General features: G+C 34.0%; 2 protein-coding genes across 2 annotated transcripts; both read left to right on the top strand.

Annotated features, from left to right (window-relative positions):
- The first annotated feature begins 1,857 nt into the window (after positions 1-1,857).
- Positions 1,858-7,220, top strand: LOC133201898 (uncharacterized). The gene is made up of 5 exons (XM_061337688.1): positions 1,858-1,894; positions 2,232-2,406; positions 4,598-4,744; positions 5,135-5,369; positions 6,109-7,220. The coding sequence occupies exons 2-5, from the start codon at positions 2,233-2,235 to the stop codon at positions 6,720-6,722; spliced, it is 1,170 nt and encodes a 389-aa protein (XP_061193672.1). The 5' UTR covers positions 1,858-1,894; position 2,232; the 3' UTR covers positions 6,723-7,220.
- Positions 7,221-10,620: 3,400 nt separating this feature from the next.
- LOC133202111 (uncharacterized) lies at positions 10,621-13,776 on the top strand. Its single transcript, XM_061337890.1, has 4 exons — positions 10,621-10,645; positions 11,072-11,282; positions 12,595-12,741; positions 13,163-13,776. The coding sequence occupies exons 2-4, from the start codon at positions 11,073-11,075 to the stop codon at positions 13,661-13,663; spliced, it is 858 nt and encodes a 285-aa protein (XP_061193874.1). The 5' UTR covers positions 10,621-10,645; position 11,072; the 3' UTR covers positions 13,664-13,776.
- Positions 13,777-21,097: the final 7,321 nt, after the last annotated feature.

Below are 21,097 nucleotides of genomic sequence, written 5' to 3'. Positions count from 1 at the left end.
TGAATTACTCAGTAAAATATCTATACTTATAAATTAATAAATTTTGCCAATAAACTCCGGAGCGGGTGCACCAGAGTTCTTAATTACTCCTCTAACAATACACTATATACAAGATGATGTCCGTAAACTATATTTAGATTTCACTCGCATAGTAAGTATCGTACATTAAATTAAAAGTCTACTTTCATTTTCTATAAACAACCATGAAATAGCAAAATCGTGAGTAAGGTGGCGTTTCCGGTTGGCGGATCTAAGTTACTGGCAATTTTTAATGAAACTGACAACAAGCAATTGTTTATTTATTTCATAAAACGTCATCACTGAATTATTAACTCAAAACTTGATTTGATTAATATAAAAGAAATAAGTTGTGATAACCGATTAAAAAGGAAAATTTGCAAATTATTTTCGTCATTCATCGATCTTAATATTGACGGAAGCTTCTAGAACATGATATAGCATCGAGCCCGATGTTAAAATGAAAAAAAATTGTAGCTGCATGAACATTAAAAACAGTTTTCGTGTAAATGGTCATTCAAATAATGGTAAATCATTGATAACACTAAAAGTTGTGAGCATATTTATATATCAAAAGACTATTACATATATGTAGTAGGTTTTCCTAATAAATTTATCGGTAAAATTTGTATATATATTCCTTACTGAGAGCATCGTAGTACAATTTGTACTTCGTAATAAACTTGCTTACATGAAAAGAGATTATTAATGAATAAGGTATTGTTCAAATACAATTAAAGTTGTAAAATTTTGTGCTTTGATCAATACATTTCAGTTTTTTTTCTGAATACAGTCTTTTGTATCAAATACTCGGCCTATTCATATGGGTTAAATGCTAATTTTTACACAAGTACTTGGGTCTTGGTTTATAAATATGTACATGTATGTACCTTATTGATATCTAAAAAAAAAAAAAAAGTAAAGTACATCTTTTACACATCAATAAGGTACACACATATTTATAAACCAAGACCCAAGTACCTGTGAAATTTTAACTCCCCCCCCCCCCCAAAAAAAAAAAATCAACTCATCAGTAAAATGTGCATAATGGTAAACCTTGACGAAAATGAAAAAGGGACATCTGAAGTACAATATCGAAAACATAGTATAACAGGTTTCCCAATAAACGTCAATTAATGAAATTGTTATTTTTTTCAAATTTTTTAAAAAAAAGGGGGCTGGGGTGGGGGTGGAGACGTACATCTACTTCATGCGGGATTTTGAACAAAGTATTTCTTCCTGATATAAGCCTGTAGGCTGTCAGTAGAAACTACAATATATTTTCTGTCGGTAGTGCTATAAATTCAATTCCCCGCGCTTGCGCGGGATTTTATCTAGTATGTTTAAAGTAAATAATTATCATCCACACATTCATCTTTTTCCTAACTTTAACCACATGAAGACTTTGGTACTTTGATAAACTAATATATGAAATTTTTGATACTAGTACTTTTATTTCTTTTGGCAAATGATATGGAATTTCAATTAACAATTCATTATTATAGTCAATTGAAAGCTATTATTGTTTACAATAGTGTTTATTTATTTTTATATTTCTTAGTAACAGGTCTTTTTTGTCTGCATCTTAATCATTTTATTTAGGCAAATTACATACTTCTCATTCAATTGAATTAATTGATTTCCATTGACGAATGAGACATGTCTTTAACAGACCTTTACTCTGATGCACAGTTGCACTGACTTAATGAAACGTTAAAAAGGAATAAGTGCGTGAACCAAGCCTTTGAGGTATGTATATTGATTGATATCGATAACAGAACGAAATAAGATCGAATAAAAAGACATCGAACTTCAGTCCTTTGTTGAAGGCTATTCATAAGAGGGATTTATATCAAAGAAGAGGTTTGATTTTAAGGTACGCAATATTTTCTTTCCATGATTTTTGTTTTAGTTATGTCCTGTCAATTTTTTTCTGCAATTTTGTAATTTTGATTATTTCATGGAAGTTAATACATTTATTCTTCTGTAAATTCTTTTTTTAAATTTAAAACCCCCACAATTTCTTAAAATGATGTCTGGAGAAATAATGCATTTTTTTTTTAATATTAGCGGGAAAAAGTTGGATATGCCAAGCAAGATACAGGAATAATGGAAGATCAAAGAAAAGCATGATTTTGTGTATTGCTTATAATTAACATAGGTCTGGAATTTTTTTTAATATAAGAAATATTTTAAAAACTATTTCATTACAGGATGTATGTCATGTTTATTTTCGTCTTATCGCTTGGTTTCGCGAGCACAGTTTACGGACAAGAACAATTGCCTTCAACAAATGACATCATGATCTCCCGAAACCTACAGCAGCAGGAACAGGGCTCCAATATCTTGAGTGGTGACACAGAGTCGATAAGTGCCGGGGGACTACAGGTAATTTTAATGATTCTTTTAACAGTTATATAATCTATTGTAAATGAAAATCTCAGAAATACATAATATAGAATTTATTTCACAGATAGACAGGGTTTAGTTCGGAAAAGAGGGTTTAGTTCGGAAAAGAGGAAAATATCAATTTAAAAAAAAATCCTGTCTCACAAGTAAAATAATTCCTATAGCCCAACTACAGAACATTTTTTTTGTTTATCATTCTTTCCTTATTATTTTTTTTTTTTTAAATTTTTTTGTTTGTTTGTTTGTTTGTTTTTTAATATTTTGACCCTTTTAGCAAAGTAGTCGTCATTTTCACAATGTGTAAAATATCGATTCTGTTCAATGCATTTTTTATAGTTGAAAATGTAATACTTGCAAATAGTAATATTTTTTTAAAACAATGTTCCGAAAACATTGTTAGATGAGTAATTTATTTTTTATTTTTCATTTAACATGCAGATATTTTGGACTTTAAAAAAGATTTACCTCATATGCATTCAGAATTAAATTGCATTCAAAATCATTATTTGCTGTATATTTGCATGATGGTGTACGGGTTTTGAAAAGTTAATTTAACTCCTAACAAACAAACAAACCAAACCAAAAAAAAAAAAAAAAAAAAAAAAAACTAAGTAAAAAAATCTAAACGGAAAAGAATATAAGGATGCTGAAATAAATATATATAAGGATGAATGTTCAGTTCTTATATAGTTGTACACGTATTTTATGAGTACTGTTGCATATTTTTTTCCACGTATTTATCTCTCAAAAAGAAGTTCATTCTTGAGCGGAAAATCTTTGAAAACAAAGGGTTTTCTGTCAACTTTGTCTGTGGCGCGTTTCCGTAAGAATAAGTGATTGTTTTTAAAATGATCTATCAATTATAATCTTCAATCAGCACATTCAAATCCTAAATCTTGATACTAAAAATAATATGCAATACTCAATAACAATATTTCATTTAAGAATATATTATTGAACATATAAGTATTTAAATACTTTGAAAATATATCATTGAGTGATTAAATTTTTATATTAAGGAGAGATGTTACAAACAAAATATGGAATGCTTGATTGATTATACAATTATGGACTCTTCCGTTTGTGAATATGGTTGATATTTTTCTGGTGAATATCAAACCATTTTCACCAACGAAAGAGTCCATAATTGTTTCATTTTATAGTCTAGATTAGAATAAGTAAGCCAATTAAAGGTTGCATGACGACACCAATTTCCTTAATGAACTTCTGTCGCAGAAAGATTGAAAAATGTCCAAATTACATGTACAAGTTAAAACTTCTCTGTTTTCCTTTCGTAGAGTGTACGTAGTGTGTAAGACATTATTTCCCCCAATCTCCTACAAGTATGCAGAGTTGTCGTAAAGAGAGAGTGTGTCTCCCCTCGAAATGTTTGGATAAAAATCCGGCGATAGGCTTATTCATTTTAATTGTATAAACGTGACTTTATTTATCAGTTTTTTTATGATTTTTGAAAAGAAAGTTAGTTTGTATCATCTGTCCTTAATATCTTATCATTGTTCTTTTTTATAATTATTAATGTTTGAAGGTTAGTCCACCCTTTTTTATGGTCCAACTTTGCTATGGTCTTAAATTGTTATGGCCCGTTTTATATTAAAAAAAACCCCGGACTCTGTAAATTTCCGACTTACAACCTGTATATCTCTCAGCGGCAAGAAGATTACAGATTAAATTCCGGGTTCAATTTAGGACGTTTTAGTTATTTTCGTCAATAAGTCATTCATCATAAAAAAGATAAAGTAACTCGGATTTCATTTGAAATTAAGTATAACTTAAAGGGATCACCCATTTTGGGGCCATACAGGCTGGTCGCATCGCAGCTAGCTCACTAGTTGGGCAGTATGAGGTACAATACATAATGTTTGTGATATTCATTTTCTTCCCGGCATTTAAGCTAACGAAACAGAGCCTTTGATAATCAATATTAAGTATTATAGATATTGGTTTATACACCCTTTATAGTTGATTAAGTAAATGCAGTTATCTGATCTGACAGTTTATAACAACTGTCTGTGAAATATCTACTAACATTTTCGGTATCATCAGAGTTTCCTATAGTCTTCTGGGGTAGCTTAATGCAACTACTGGAGTTTTTTTTTTAAGAATTTATTAAAATATTTATCTTCTTATTTTTAAATTTTCAACTTTACAGGTGGTTTATAATGATGAGTTGAGGGCTATTATGGATGAGTACAATATTACTGTGGAAGACATACGCCGTATGCTAGAGGTATATGCAAAGGGAGGTAATGCAGAAATAACCAGGACAAGAATGAATCCGGATACAGGACTTCAAGAGGTAACAGAAATTTTCTGTCTGTTTTTCCGCTTCAGAGAAATTAACTTTTTTTGCTCGATTCTTTTCTTGCAGTGAATCATTTATTTCTTTATGTATGACGAAGAGTAATTCCTTAGTTACAAAAATTATAAAAGTCGTGGATTGATTTTTAAACTGACAAATGGCTACAAAAACTTGTCGCAAAATACTGGTTCACAGTATACATTTTTGTACATGTATATGTCTCGAATTATTTTTATCTTCAACTTCTTTTATTTCCCACATGAAACAAATAGATGAGGAAAGTCAGAATCTATTATCCATAAGATGAAAAGAATTTAAACTTTTATACCATATGTTTTATCTATTACTTTGCCGTTTGCTAACAAATAAAAAACTTTCATTCAACAGATAATAACCCTCGACTTTGAGCAGTTTACAAGTCCTAGAAAAGATGGAATCTCAGACTCTACGGTACCTCCTACAGAGATCCCACCTCCTGGACAAACACCCGATAGTCAGACAACTAAAGAAAACCTACTCAGAAACACATTGGCGGATCTTAGAGGAGCGGAGGCATACCTACGAGAGCGGATTAAAGATCTGGACGCACAATTACCAGCTTTGAACATTGCATATCGTCAAGGTACATGTAAACATGTCACTACCATCATTTAGAATATATATATATATATATATATATATATATATATATATATATATATATATATATATATATATATATATATATATATATATATATATATATGTATGTATGTATGTATGTATCAGATTCCTACCTGTGGTAGTTGCTCCAAATTTTAAGTAAGTTTTCCTAAAAACTTTCTATTAAATAATCACCAAGAACCTAAACATTCTATATATATCACTTTAGTATATTACATTATGAATTTTATATTCAGCAAATGATATTGTTTAGAATAGTTTACATGTATTTGTCAAATTATCTTATTTTTATTTTAATAATATTTTGTTTAATTATATATTTTATAAATTAATAAACAATATTTAGATTATGAACTGCGAATAAGAAATGCAACACAAACATGCATTTTTAATCAGTTTCGCTCGTATTTAACTTAAGTCAGCCAATCTACTGCTCTTTGGTCCAGAATTTGTCCATTTTCGCCTGATTATTACATGTACTTCTAGCTACATCTACTCCTCGGCAACTGTGAAAAAGAAAAAAAAAACTGTTGGCTCTTCAACATATCGAAAATATAAATTAAAAACAAGTCTCTCTCACTCTCCCTCGTTTTTTGTTTTTAAAATAAAAATATATAAATGTTACTGATAAAAAGATTTTACATGCATACCAAAAAGCCTAATTTGCATAACAATCGAGGTTTTCTTTTTTTCTGCAGGACATATATCATTACTTACTAGAAATCAAAACGCCATAGAAAACAGAAAAGAGCGCCGAAAGACCGAAAGAGAGCTTAGAACAATCCTAAAGGAGATAGAGCGGTTAACAATGGAAGAAAGAAGAAGACAAACATTGAACCGAAATATTGATAACAGGGAGCCGACGTCAGATTTGGAGAGAGAAATACAAGTTATGGAGGAACAAAATAAAATTTTAGCAGAAATACTTAGGAGTATGCCTGACACACCTAAATTACCCAGAGATAAGCAACCCAGATCCGGATCCGATCAGTCTCCTGCTGGACGTCCCTCAACTACTTCCGGTGTCGTCGGAGGCACTGAGCCTTCTTATGAAGCACTAAGACAAGAGGTTCTAAGAAAGAGAGCCAGAGAACTGTACTTACTCAGGCAACTAAGAATATTATCTGGTAGATTTTCTACCTTGTCTGGAAGGCGTGGCTTTCCTGTTACCAGAAATACACTAATAAGACGACAGCCAATCAGAAGGCAGATAAATTTTAATCGCCCACTCCAGCGTACTAACCGACGAATGTTAACCGGAAGTGTGACCGGGGGAAACATGAGTATGATTCCAAGAAGGCGAATCATGTGATTTTACAATTATGCAGGCAACAAAAATTATCCGGAAAACAGACCTATATAGATGTCGAACAATTATCCAGACAAGAAATAATTATCCAGACAACAAGTAATTATCATGACAATAAACAATATCAAGACAACAAACAATTGTCCAGAAAACGAACAATTATCCAGACAACTAACACTTATCCAGACAACAAACAACAAACAATTATTCAGATTTCAAGTATATACAATTTTCAAGACTCATCCTTATGACATTGCTTATCTATATTAAAAAAAAACTGTGTAATAAAAAAAAAATAAATTCAGTTGAACATAAATAATAACAATTGTACTTCAGTGAAAATTCAAAATAAAGAAGATCATGTACATGTAAGGTCCCAGTCAGTAAAACTCATAATTACTGGACATGAAAATAAAATCTGTGAATTTTTGAGCAAAAATATGCAAAGAATTAATAAATATGTGTTTAATTTTAAAACAATTTGGTAAAACTATCTACTAAAGAAGCTGTTAATATAATATATGTATTTTATAGGATTATTATCCAAAGGTTATGATTCATACAAAAGTATGTCATGTATAGTTTTTTTGTTTTTTTTTTTTAATTTTTTTGTAACAAAATGATTTTAATTTTGCATGATTTCAGAGTTTTAAAAGCAATTTTTCTCATTTTCAAAACTTGTTCAAAATTTTAAATCTTTGAAACCAAAAAGGCAACCTATGTCTTGTATCCACAAGCCTTAGGATCGCTTAAATCCGACTTTAAAAAATTGGGGTGTATAAAAAAGATCAAGGTATGGAACTCCTTACGTAGGGTACCCACTTTCACTAATAAAATACTTTTAAATCGAATGCTCTATAGAGATAAAATTGTAGACTGAGTGCTAAAAACCAAATATTCAGAGAGTATAGAATAAATTCCGGGAAGAATTCGTCCCGTCGTTCCCGCTTTACAATAAGGTCGATTTTGGAATATGATTTCAGCATATCTCGGGAAGTATACGGAATTTCGGAATGAACTTCGATAGTAACGTAGATTATTTATATGTGAATAGTTATGAATAGAAAGTAAAGTTCAGATCATTTGATTTAAAAGTTTTTTTTTACTGGCGAATGTGGGTACCCTATGAAAGGAGTCCCATACCTTTATTTTTTTTTAACACCTTAATTTTTTTAAAGCGATCTAATGGCCTGTGCTTGTATCAGAGGATAAAGTATGTAAATTTGACATATACGAGTGACTTTGATATCTACAGCAAAATGTGCTTCAATATTGATACAAAATAAAAAGATCTTAGGTACTTTCTACTTCTACTGAAATATTCTGTACAAGGAACTTTATCTTTGATTTAAAAGCCTAAAATATGTTTGACATAAAATGATAACACTGGCAAAGTCTTGTTGGCTGACATGCATTTAAGCGGATCAAGTTCCTGATTTTCCTTGACTTTTACGTTTACTTGCAAAAAGGGCATTATCAGAGGGTTTGATTGATTTCTGTTGAATTGTTCTGAATGTCATCTAGGATGGGGACTTAAAATGACCCCATAACTATTTTCTAGGTAAAATAGCCTTACTTTAAGATTGACTTTTACATGTTTATTGATAAAGTTTTATTTTTCATAACTTTCATAACTCTTTTATATAACTATTTTTATCATATATAGATACAAGTTTGATTCAGATTTATTGATATGGGTAATTGATGAATCATTTTTATATTTATTTTTCATAAGTATAAAAATATGATGCCTCAAACACACATAAAAGGGGCCAAAGACCATTAACGGGTACCCGAGTCACCTTGGCCCTATTGTTCAGGGAAAAGATTTTCTCCCATGTATTCCTTAAAAAAAATAACCTTACCCTTACCCATGGGGTCTTGTTATGCATGTTTGAAACAACAATACCTGAGAGTGCTTCCATATTAATATGACTTTATTATGCCCCTATCTGTTTCCTGAGAAGATTCAGAGATTGTTTTCTTCATAATCCATTGTAAGACAACTCCTCAACTATCGCCCCACCATACTCGGGGGTTGGAGGGGGAGTAGGGGAGGATTCGGGTATATGTGATTTAAACCTGAATTTTTACACATCTTGGAAGCTTTCACATATTTTTTTTCTTTCGGGATAAGTGATTCTTGAGGTGGAAATATTTCTTATTCAAATACCCAAGAGAAATGGGCATACCCCTTTAAATCTACTTCTCCTGACCCTAAATGGTTTGTGGCAAGTTTCATTTTCATTGGTCCACTGGTTCCAACGGTTAAATTGCCTGTAAGATGGCGCAAGTATTTGACAGAACTTACTGTGACATACAGTTTACGGGAAAATTTTCCAGTGGTATTTGAAGCACCACTGAAATAAGTAGGTTTATACATACAGGAGCAACAAAACAAAAAATGGGGGCGAAGAAATAAAGTGACTTTCAAGTGTTTCTATCAGAACTCAAGCAAGAAATTGTGTACGTGTAAATACGAGAATGAATTTGAAAAAAAAGACTAGATCATATTTGGAAACCATATGCCCGAATATCAGATTTAATTCTAAAACCATCATGGATCTTCATACTATCCTTTACAATGGATATTATTTCTCTTTATGCCGATTTTAGTCAGTCTCATAATGAGCTTCACGTTTACTTTGCCGTAGCAAACCGGGGGAAAAGGGGTGCAGCCCTCCTCCTACCCCCCCCCCCCCCGCCCCCAATAATTTAGCCGATATATAGTACATATAGAAATCAAAGCTACTATGTTGATCCGCCCCTCAATAAATATGTCTGGTGACTTTTTATTTGCCTGTCAAGGAAAGTTTGCTTGGTAGTGCCCCCCCCCCCCAACATTGAAAATGGCTGGTGTGCCCTCCTCCCAAACTAAAATTGCTTCCCACGGGTCTGGTTTACTCAAGAGCATTACAAGTCCGACAACTTCTTGCCTCTATACAGACTTAACTTGGATATTATAAAATGAAAAAAATTAGGAAAGGGGATGAATTCAAAGGAAACAGTTTTCTTTTAAACACAAACTTAAAAAGGGGCAAAATATTTTGCAGTTGTAAAAAGGACTTAAATTACAAGGAGGCGAAAATTACGCTACACAGAGTATTGTGAAATTACAACATCACATGAAAAATTAATTTTCAAAAAAGACTAATTAATAAATCATATCTGAAAGCACATGACAACGCAATACATTTATCAATTGAAAATTTTTTGGAGGTTAAATGGTTTTCCAGTAATATTATAATAATATACATTGTATATAAGAAACAGCAATATAAGCAGTCTATAGAAAGTTTATAAATATATGCAAATGGGGGGGGGGGGTATTCAATCACGAATAAATAATTGAATTGAATTATGAAAACAGAAAGTTGTTTTTGATATACGAAAAAATTAATAATAAAGGATCCTCTTGTCTGGACAAAAGCAGTATAAATAGAATACTGTTGGTCCCCTAAAAGTTACGAGGGGGTCTAGTGGTAATGTACCTACGTACAAGTCTTATATTTAACAGATGCAATGAGCATGATTTTAATCTGAAAAAAAAAAAACCATGAGCATAAATTGGAATATATATTATTTCACAAATACATATTCTTTAATCTGCTTAAATAAATTCCCATTCTTAACCAGAGTGTATTTGACTGTGATCCATGCAGTCTTGTTTGTAAACGGACTTATATAATTGTCTTTAGAATTACGTCTTTAAACTTTTTTTGATTAATTACAAAGATCCTGAAATGACCATTATTCGAATGTAATAAATTAGAGGACAAAAACAATTCTAATGATGGCAGGGAAGGACAAATTGATCGATAAAGAATGATGGAGGTTCTCACAAAGACCGATACATAAACTTGAAATTTTTATTTGGCGACTAATTGTTTTAGCAATTCATTTGGGGAATTCATCTTCGCACTCAGGTTGGGTTGTAATTTTTTTTTAACTTTCTCAATTTTATTGTGATAAATATTTCTTTTTACAATTTCTGTAAAGTTTAAACATCAAATAACATCTCTTGAAAATACTTTTTCGCTTTGAGTTGGAAATTACAGTCATCGAAATATACGTCAAAATTACTAAATTGTTATTAATACATGTACATGTAAGTAGTCCAAGGTTACCATAGAGCTCTTCAACGGTGACATTATAGATTAATTTCAAGAGAAATTGTTCAATAGTTCAATTCGATAGACATCTACAAAAAATGTCTTATTCCTGAATGAGATAAAAATACATAAAAATTTCTTCTAAATTCCTGTTTTGGGTGTATATGGTTATCCCTCCGTTGGATTATACCCGGAATGTTGTCCGCTAGACATAAGATATTTTCTTTCATCCTTTACCAGGATGGGATGCTTGCTAGTATTGACAGCCATTTTATGTTTGGCTAACACTGTTCATGGCCAAACACCAACGTCGGATGACTTCAAAAGACAGGAGCTGGAATCAACAAAAAATGGCACAATAGCTGAGACTCAAAGTCAACAACAAGATCAACAACAAGAGGTGTCCAGTGGTCTGTCTAATGATGGAACATTAACTGTAGGGGATTTTCAGGTGTGTTACCTTTCAGGTGCTATGTCTTACCTTCAGTGTTTATATCTAATATCAGAACAAACAATGCATATACAGAAAAGAGTGCTTACTAGGAAGTTCCGGGGTTTGGAAATTGTTGTCCCTAGCTTTTGCTGAAAGCGGAATATATTAACTTGAGTTTGTCTATCTGCTCTTCTGTCATTCTGCATGTATAAGTAACACTTTAGTTTCCGGACGATATCTAAAACTCGTTCAGCTTTTGCAATGAAATTTCACATCTTAGCTCTCCGTGACTTAAAAAGACTTCCATTAATTTTGAGGTCAAAAGAAGAAGTTCAGGTGCCTGTTTTACAAAAGAACTTACGACTAAGACCAAAAACTTAACGGGCCACAGAAATTTATATCTTGCATAAAATTGTTTACAGTTGGAGGTTTTAGTTCTCCTTAACATTTTGCAGTGAAATTTCTTTGACATAAGAAAACCGTCGATATTTTTTTTTGAGGTCAAAAAGTCAAAGCTCAAGGTCAAAAATTCATATTAAGTGGTTTATATGAGATATCTTGAAATATCTCTGTGTTATTGCAATTAAACATAAGGTAATGAAGACCTCTAAATGAAGTAAAAACATTTTTTTTTAATTTTAAGGCCAAAAAGTAAAAAATCAAGATCAATCTATCACTATCTGCATTATTTATCACATCCACCAACCATATTTGTCTTTAAGCAAGGAATCGTAAATTCCCTTAACTTGTAGTTCTTTACATCCAAAATTCTGTTTTTCGTGTTTGAAAGTGATATGGTATGTGGTTTGGGAAAAAGATGTAACTTTCATATAGTTAACCGAGATTCCTTTATATCCGAGTTCCTTATAAGCGAGTGTTACTGCAATATGTATTTGAGAGAGAGGGGGGGGGGGGCTTACGATGTCTTTTATTGTCACCTTTGCTGTCAAAGAAACAATACGTTTTTAATTCAAATTAATTCATTAAGAGGTTGCATTGTGCTTTTCGTTCTACTTTCATTTTACTTGGAATTCATTAATTTGAATACAATTGTACGTATTTGACCTAATTCATACACATGCTTTGTTTGACTTCTGATTCGTCAACAATTCTTCTTACTTCCAATTCAGTAATTTTCACACAGATTAACCTAACGTTATTTTTTACTTCTAATTCATTTATCCATCCACGGGTTTTGTTTGACAAGCACACAAATTGCATTTTTGATTTGGAATTCATTATTCCATACCTAGGTTGTGTTTGAGTTAATTCTGATTCATTAACTCGTACTCAGATTGTTTTGACTTTAAATTCATTAACTCATACACAGGTTGTGTTTGACTACGCTTTGAAGGAGATTATGATGAGTTATAACATTACAGTTGAGGACGTCCAACAAATGCTGGAAAACTATTCACAAGGCGGAAGTGCATCCATCATGAAAACAATTACGGACCCAGAGACCGGAAAAGAGGAGGTTGAATATTTATTCTGAATACGAAGAGAAATGATAATCCATTCGTTGAATGCATTGTTCTTATTTACATCTATCATACATGTATAATAATTGAAATATTGATTGTCATTGAGATTTTTTAAAGTAACATTTTAACTAGCGGATAAAATATTTCTCTTCGATTTTGTACATACAATCATATTGAAACAATAATATTAATTATAAACTGGCAATATCATTTTAGCAAGCATGTAGACATAAAAAGTATCATTAAGTTCGTAATTTCGAAGTGAAATGAATTTTTTTTTCAATATATTCAATGTGTACTAACAGTTGAAATCACAAATCCCTGTCTTCATGTACTTTGCTTCTTCCAAATTTTAGCTTTGTCTTTTCTTTTATTAATTTTTTTCTATAAAATCTGAACACTTTCTTTCCGTAGGTTATCTCTATAGATTTTGGTGATGCAATCCTCAGCAAAGCGGAAGTAGATCATAATAACGCTCAAAAACAAATTGACAACACCATATCGGCACAACAAAATGAATTTAACCCTATGGAACTTAATACGGAAGCAGCAGATCCAACTCTAGGTTTGAACAGAGGAGACCCTAATCTTGAAAGATCAGCTCAAACTTCCGTTGCAGGCCCCCCTTCAATTCCTCGCCCATTGGACTCCGATCAGCCATCATATGAAGAACTGAGACAAGAACTGTCCAGAATGCAGGCCAGAGAAATGTACCTCCTCAGACGGCTTAGAATTCTGTCTGCTAGGTATTTGCAAATGCTCGGAAGACGGGGAACCCCTGTTCCGGGAAATGCGCAAAATATACGAATTCCATTTATCAGGCGCATTAACTTCCGGCGCTCACCACAACGAACGTTATCCGGAATTGTAACAGGTAGAAACGTAAGAAGAGGTCCTCCAGTTCGGGTGTTTTAATCAACCGCTTTTAATTAGAAAATGAAAGATTTATATGGCTTCCTTTGGTCCGTTTTACTCTGTACAACTATCACAGAATGTATCTTGTAGTAAATAAAGTATATGGAATTTGATATAGCTTGTTTTGTGAGATGTACAAACCAAAAAAGGACAAGAAAACATTGATGTAACCATCAATTGTCGCCCGGGAAATAAAGTAAACAATGGAAATGAGTCTTGATCATCAAACCGCTTCGATATGTGTGAAAAAGGCATGCGTCTAAATGATGGAGACGATAGTCGAGAATATTTTGAAAACTTATAGTAGGATGAAAATCGAACAAAAACGATACCCTTTTAAACTTCATCAATTCCTCAAGTAAATGTTGGCTGTATAAAATATAATTTGAAACCAGACACATGCATCACCTACTTTCAAAAATGTCTTTCACTTTAAGAATATAAAACACGAGCTGTGTAAAGTACATTTTTTCCGTTTTTATGCGATAAGTAAAATTTGATGTTCTAAAAAAAGGGACCTGTCGTTTTTTCGAAAGTAAATGATAAGCAACTTTATATATTAAATATGAAAAACATATATATTTTTACAGATTCACTTTATGGAAGTAAATGTATTGTGTATCTCATAATTTATAAAGGGTATGCTGTCTGGAACAGCTAGCTAAACCTCACACCTCACACCTCATACTTGATCATTGAAGAACACATGGTAACTGGTTCCATATTTATTAACAAGCGAATTCATATTCCAATCAGTGAATGAGCGAATGAGCCTAGGTGAGTGAGACAAAGTGAGCCTATGTGAGTGAGCCTGAGTGAGTCTACACGAGCGAGTAAGCGAATGAGCGAGTGAGCGAATGAGGTAAATAACTGAAATAAACAAAATCAAATACTATAATACTGATATACCAAAAAGACAATAACGGTGTTCCATAGAAATAGCTCACTTATAAACCTTATCATAATAACAAATTACTATAAAGCATATTAGATAAATTGAATAACAATAACTAATTCTCGTGACTTCAGTGACTTTAAACTTTACAAAAAATACCGGTCTGAATAAGTTTTCAATACACAAAAACTCTATAAATAATCACCAAAAAACTTTACAAATAATAGGTATGAAGTTACAAAAGTTTCCTATAAAAACTTACATGGTAATAGGCCACAAATCGTAAGAAGGTAGAATGTTACATGTACATCCTCATGGATGGAACTCTAATGGCAGACTGAATGAAAACTTGCACGAGAAAATGAGGGAGATAACTCCTGACACAAAAGATTTCCACTCAAGGAAGATAATTCAAAAATTTACAAAGAAGGATAACTCTTTCTGATATCTGAATAATACACATATTTCACTCCGTATAATTACACAAAAAAGCAAACAAAAATAAATAAAAAATAAGAACTGTGACAGCACACTCCCCGTCTGATGTTTCTAACATCACATATACAATTACAAGCTATACATCAATGTCATTGGATAGTAGCAGCACCATCTCTGTAACTGGACGAATGAATGTTGACGACTGGCAACCGCGTTTCGCGACACGAATTTCAGCTTTACGAACTTTCCCGTCATCACTGGGAAACACTTTCACAATGACACCCATAGGCCAAAGGTTACGATGAACATCTTTATCGCGAAGTAACACAATATCACCTTGTGTAATGTTTCTTTCACTACGCGTCCACTTACGACGAATCTGTAAAGTATAAAGATACTCTTTTCTCCAGCGTGTCCAGAATAAATCTGCCATATGCTGTACGCGTTTCCACTGAGCTTGATACATGTTCATCTTGTCAACAGGAAGGTCGACGATCACAGGAGTTTTCTGGGTAAGTATCATGGAAGGGCTCAGAGGGTACGGTTCATCTGCATCTTCCGATAAGGGGACTAATGGTCTGGCATTTACGATTGCTGAAACTTCTGCCATAAATGTCGTCAGTGTTTCATGAGTTAGTGATCTAGCTGGTATCTCCAACATAACTGCATCAATCACACGTCTTACTACTCCAATGAGGCGTTCCCATGCGCCACCCATATGCGAAGAGTGGGGTGGATTAAACTTCCAAGTAGTTCCACACTCATAAAGGAAGTTTTTGATTTTACCGTCTTCCAAGTTGAGTCCAGTTGAATCAATTTTCAGGTCATTTATAGCACCCACGAAATTGGTTCCTTGATCTGAACGAATTTGGGTAACTTTTCCTCGAATGGCTTCAAACCGCTTAAAGGCATTGATAAATGATGAAGAGCTTAACTCCTCCACAACTTCAATGTGAATTCCTCTCGTTGTAAGGCAGGTAAATAAGATTGCCCATCTTTTCGAGTTTGCAGATCCTCCACGCGTCCGACGAGTAACTATCTCCCATGGTCCAAACGTATCCAGGCCAATGTAAGTAAATGGTGGACTAGGCTCCAAACGATCGGTAGGAAGGTCCGACATTTTTTGACACAATAGCTTTCCACGTAATTTTCTGCATTTGACACAGTTGTGAAGTATGGATGAAACTAATTTTCTGGCTCCTATTATCCAGAATCCAGCACTACGAATCGCTCCTGCTGTTAAGTGGCGACCTTGATGTTTACAGAGTTCATGATAGTCACGAACAATCAACAACGCTATATGATGGTTTCTGGGTATTATCACTGGATTTTTCTCATTGATTGGTAAAGAACTTTTGTTGAGACGTCCTCCGACTCTCAGTATTCCATCTTTATCCAAGAATGGCGAAAGAGGTAAAATGTTACTATCTCTAGGTAGAGGTTTTTCTTTCAATATGCACTGAATTTCTTCTAAATACACTTCATTCTGCACAATTTTGATGATAAGTTTCTCAGCTTTGTTGAAATTTTCCACAGTTCTTGAATCTTCACACACATGCCACCCAGAGCATTTACTGTCTCCTTGTTGAAAGGAATGTGCTATATGCTGAAGTCTGGCAATAGTTTCAACAAGTTTCCTCCATTGCGAAAAACATGAGAATCTTTCTGATTTCAGTCCAAGTCTAGAGATGTCAACCTTTAGACAAGTGATTTCTTGTCTGACTTCCCTGTCTGAATCTGGGTCCACCATCTCATAAGATACGCATGGGTGCTGAATCTGTTGTAAGTGTGCAGGTGATGGTCCTAAGAGCCAAGTACTGTTTTGTAGAGCTTTAACTGGTATCTGTCTTGTTGCTTGATCAGCTGGATTTTTGTCTGTTGATATGTATGACCACTGATCTGGTTTGGTCACTTTACGAATTTGCATCACTCTGTTTGCCACATACTGATAGAATCTCCTTGAATTGTTGAAAATATATCCCAACACTACTTTACTATCACAGTAAAACTTAAAATGTTCAATCGGTAATTCTAGCTGTTCTGATACACACTTAGCAATTTCCACAGCAAGCACAGCGCCACAAAGTTCTAAACGTGGTATCGAATGTCCTTTTAAGGGCGCAAGTTTTGATTTGCCGAGGATAAATCCAAAGTTTCCTTGTGATTCTACATAGGCCACTGCTGATATTGCTGATTCTGAAGCATCACAAAAAATGTGAATTGTTTTGTTCATTGTCTCACTCCACGACTGAGTCAGTTCTATGTAAACTCTTGGGATGTGTAGATTTTGGAGATGTTGTAAGGAATTTTTCCATTTTTCCCACTGAGTAGACTGATTTTCTGGTAAAGGTTCATCCCAGTTGACCGTTTCTTGAAGTAGATTCCTCATAAGTGACTTGCCTTGGATGATAATTGGGGCGAGAAATCCTAGGGGGTCAAATATACTATTTATTGTTGATAACACACCTCTTCTTGTGAATGGTTTGACATCATTTGAAATTTTAAAGAAAAACGAATCTGACTGTAAGTCCCAATTAAGTCCTAGACTGCGCTGTGTTGGTAGATTGTCTTTTGATAAATCCAAGTCTTTCATTTCACTTGACAGATCACTAGGTGGAAAAGCGTTCATAACTTCCTGGTTGTTTGAAGCTATTTTGTGTAGACGTAATTTCCCATAACTCAATGCTTTCTGTGTTCTTTTCATTAGGTCCACAGCTTTTTCTACAGTAGGTTGTGATGTTAATCCATCATCCACATAAAAATCACGTTCTACATACTGAATTACATCTGTCCCAAACATATCTTCTACTTCCTTCACAGTCTTGCGTAATCCGTAGGTTGCGATGGCTGGCGAGGGACTGTTTCCGAAGACGTGAACAGTCATACGGTATTCGATCAGTCTCTTTTCAGGATTGTTGTCTTCATGCCATAGAAATCGCAAGAAATTTCGATGAGGTTCACAGACTTTAAAACAATAAAACATCTGTTCAATATCTCCAATTAATGCGACTTTCTCTCTGCGGAACCGTAGTAAAACACCCAGAAGACTGTTTGTCAAGTCTGGTCCGGTAAGTAGTACGTCGTTAAGCGACTTTCCTTCAAATTTTGCTGAAGAATCAAACACAACTCGAATTTTGTTTGGTTTCTTTGGGTTGTAAACTCCAAACAATGGTAAGTACCAACACTCTTCTCCATTCTGTAGAGGCGGTGCTATTTCTGCATGATGATTCTTGAACAATGCATCCATAAATTCCACAAAATGTTCTTTCTTTGTAGGATCCTTCTGCAAAGTGTAATCTAACTGTTTTGCTCTCTTCCTAGCTTGATCATAGTTGTTTACTAGTCTTTGACGGTCCTTACGAAAAGGAAGTGGAGCTTGCCAATGTCCATCAAGATCTTTTGTAAATTCTAAATTCATGATGTCTAAGAACTCATGATCATCCATAGAAAGTCCTAACTTTTCATCATTCTCTGTCCTCTGAAAAACACTTTCACCAATTTCAGTTTTTGTACACATGATGTTTGTTGAGGTTTCATTGAGGATTTTTTCTTTGACCTGTAAGTTACTGTTGCAAGGTAGCATCAGAGTTGGACGGCCATCAGGTAGAACACAAGTTTTCATGACATTAATGACATCTGGTTTATGGGTTTTTCCCAAACAAGTCTCACCAATGATAGTCCAACCAAGGGACAGTTTTTGGGCATAGGGTTGATTTCCCAATCCAATGCGTTGGTCTAAAACGTGATGTGCTTTGGTTATGTCCCTTCCTATCAGTAACAGGATTTCTGCATTAGGATCAACTGGTGGTATGTGATCAGCAATGTCATGCAAATGTTCATAATGTAGGGCTACATCTGGTGTAGGAATTTCCTCTCTGACTTCAGGAATTTCATCACACTCAATGATGGTAGGTATATCTATACAGTTTTGTCCATCTAATGACTCAACAACTAATCCATGAACTTTACGTCCTGACCTTTGAACTTTTCCTGAACAAGATGTTAACAGGTAATTTGTCATAGTTCCATGAGTGTCCATAAGATCAAAGAGTTCTGGTTTAGCAAGTGTTCTGTTTGACTGGTCATCAATCACTGCATAAATTTTCACAGATTTTTGCGGACAGTGTTTTGGGTACACATGCACCAGAATGGTTTTAGCACAAGATTTTCCACCAAATGTTTGTCCACAGATTTGTGTACACTTAGAATTCACAGCTGGGTTGTTCACATTTTCAGAATCTAAAACTTGTCTCTCAGTGAAATTCTCCCCGCCATAGTTTCTCCAAGGGTATGAAGTCTGAACTTTTGTCCTGTTCACATGTAATGGTGATGTGTGAAATTTGCTTCCACATTCTCCACACTGCACATCAGAATGACACTCTGCTTGTTTATGATCTCTTGATCATCTATAACACAAATTGTTATCTTTCAAGATCTTCCTCCGTTCGTCGAATGGCTTTGTTCTGAAAGCTCTGCACTGTTCCAAGGAATGGTTTGTCTTATGAAGGGGACACTGGTTTTCTTTTCCTGAGTTACGAAGAATCTGTGGTTGCCGAGACACAGCTGTTTTCCTGCTTGAAATCTTCAGAGTTTTGTCACTGTGTTTCTGCATATGCAAGTTTCTATCTGTATAAGCAAAACTGGGATTGTTCTTGATACGGCTTTGCTCACGAATAAAGTTTGCAAATACATGAAATGGGGGAAACACAACATGATGTTCACTTATGTATTTCACTGCTGTATTCGTCCATTTTTCTTGAAGTTGGTACAGAAGCTTCATGACGATAGGTGTCACTCCTGTCGACGCATCAAAATATGCAAGTAATGACTGGTAACGGATATCTTCTTTTGCTGCTAGGATTTCATCCAAAATATCAGACAAGTCATATAGACGACGATAATCTTTCGATGTAATAGGAGCAAATGAGTTCAGTTTTGTTTTTAAAGCAGATTCTATCATTTCAGGACAACCAAATCTCTCCTCTAATCTTTGCCAAATTCTTTGAAGTCCATGCACTGGATTGCTGGCACTTGCTGCTTTAATGCTGATAATCTGTTGTTGTGCTGATAGACTAGTGAATTTGATAAGAAAGTCAATTTCCTCTTCTGGTGTCACTTGTAAGTCTCTCATAACAGATTTAAAGGTTGCTTTCCATGACGGGTAGAATTCAGGTTTGTCATTAAATTTGATGAGACGTGAAAGCATCAAGTCTTTTTTCAAGAGATAACGAGTGAAATCTGAAGTCACTGCTTGTCCTCCTACACTCCAGGACGGCTGTGGTGGAAAGTACGGAAGAGCCTGAGGATTCAGTATAGATGTACAAGGTTCTGGAATGCAACTCTGACTATGTTGATTAACATTTTCTTTCACAATAGTTTCAGGTTCTACACAAATGTTTTTATTTTGAGTTCTGATTTGAGCATGTTGCTCTACATATGATTTTGTACGTTCTTTACTGTCAACACTCTCTAAATGTTTAATACATGTGTCACTATGACCACACTGACTTCCTTCCTCTTCACTGAGAATTTCCGCTTCAGCAACTGCGACTTCCTTTTTAACAGATAGTAATTGTAGATCTGCTTCTAAATCGTCTGTCATTTTCTGAGACTTAGCTCTTTCTAATGCTAGAAGAGATTGTTCCTTCTTAATTTTCATTTCAAGTTCGGTATATTTTAATTTGGCACAGGCAATTTCTGCTTTCTTTCTCTTTTCATACAATGAGCTTTGTTTACTGCTGATTGAAGAAGTTTGTGAGGCATTTTCTTGTGATCTCTTAGTTGACCTATTTGAATGAACATCTTCTTCCTGAGGTGGTTTCTGTTCATGAAGCTGTGGTGACTGTTGGTACAATGCATTCAGTTTTCTGAAAGCAGTATCAAATAAGATAGAATATCCTTTCTTTGAAAACTTGAGTTTTTGAAGTTCATGTACACATTTTTCAGTTCGATGTCTTTCCAGAAAACCACAGAATTCACTGAAGAGTACGTCGAATGCATCTATTCTTGTTTCTAATTGTGATTTCAAATGTATGATGAGTTCTGGATTTTTAGAAGATGTGTGGTCTACTTCCTCGATGATAGTGTCTACATTTTTCCAT

Source organism: Saccostrea echinata, unplaced genomic scaffold (assembly GCF_033153115.1).
Source record: "Saccostrea echinata isolate AGI-Se365-2 ecotype Australia unplaced genomic scaffold, CSIRO_AGI_Sech_v1 ptg000046l, whole genome shotgun sequence".
Classification (NCBI taxonomy): domain Eukaryota; kingdom Metazoa; phylum Mollusca; class Bivalvia; order Ostreida; family Ostreidae; genus Saccostrea; species Saccostrea echinata.
This window is presented reverse-complemented; position numbering and strand designations above follow the sequence as displayed.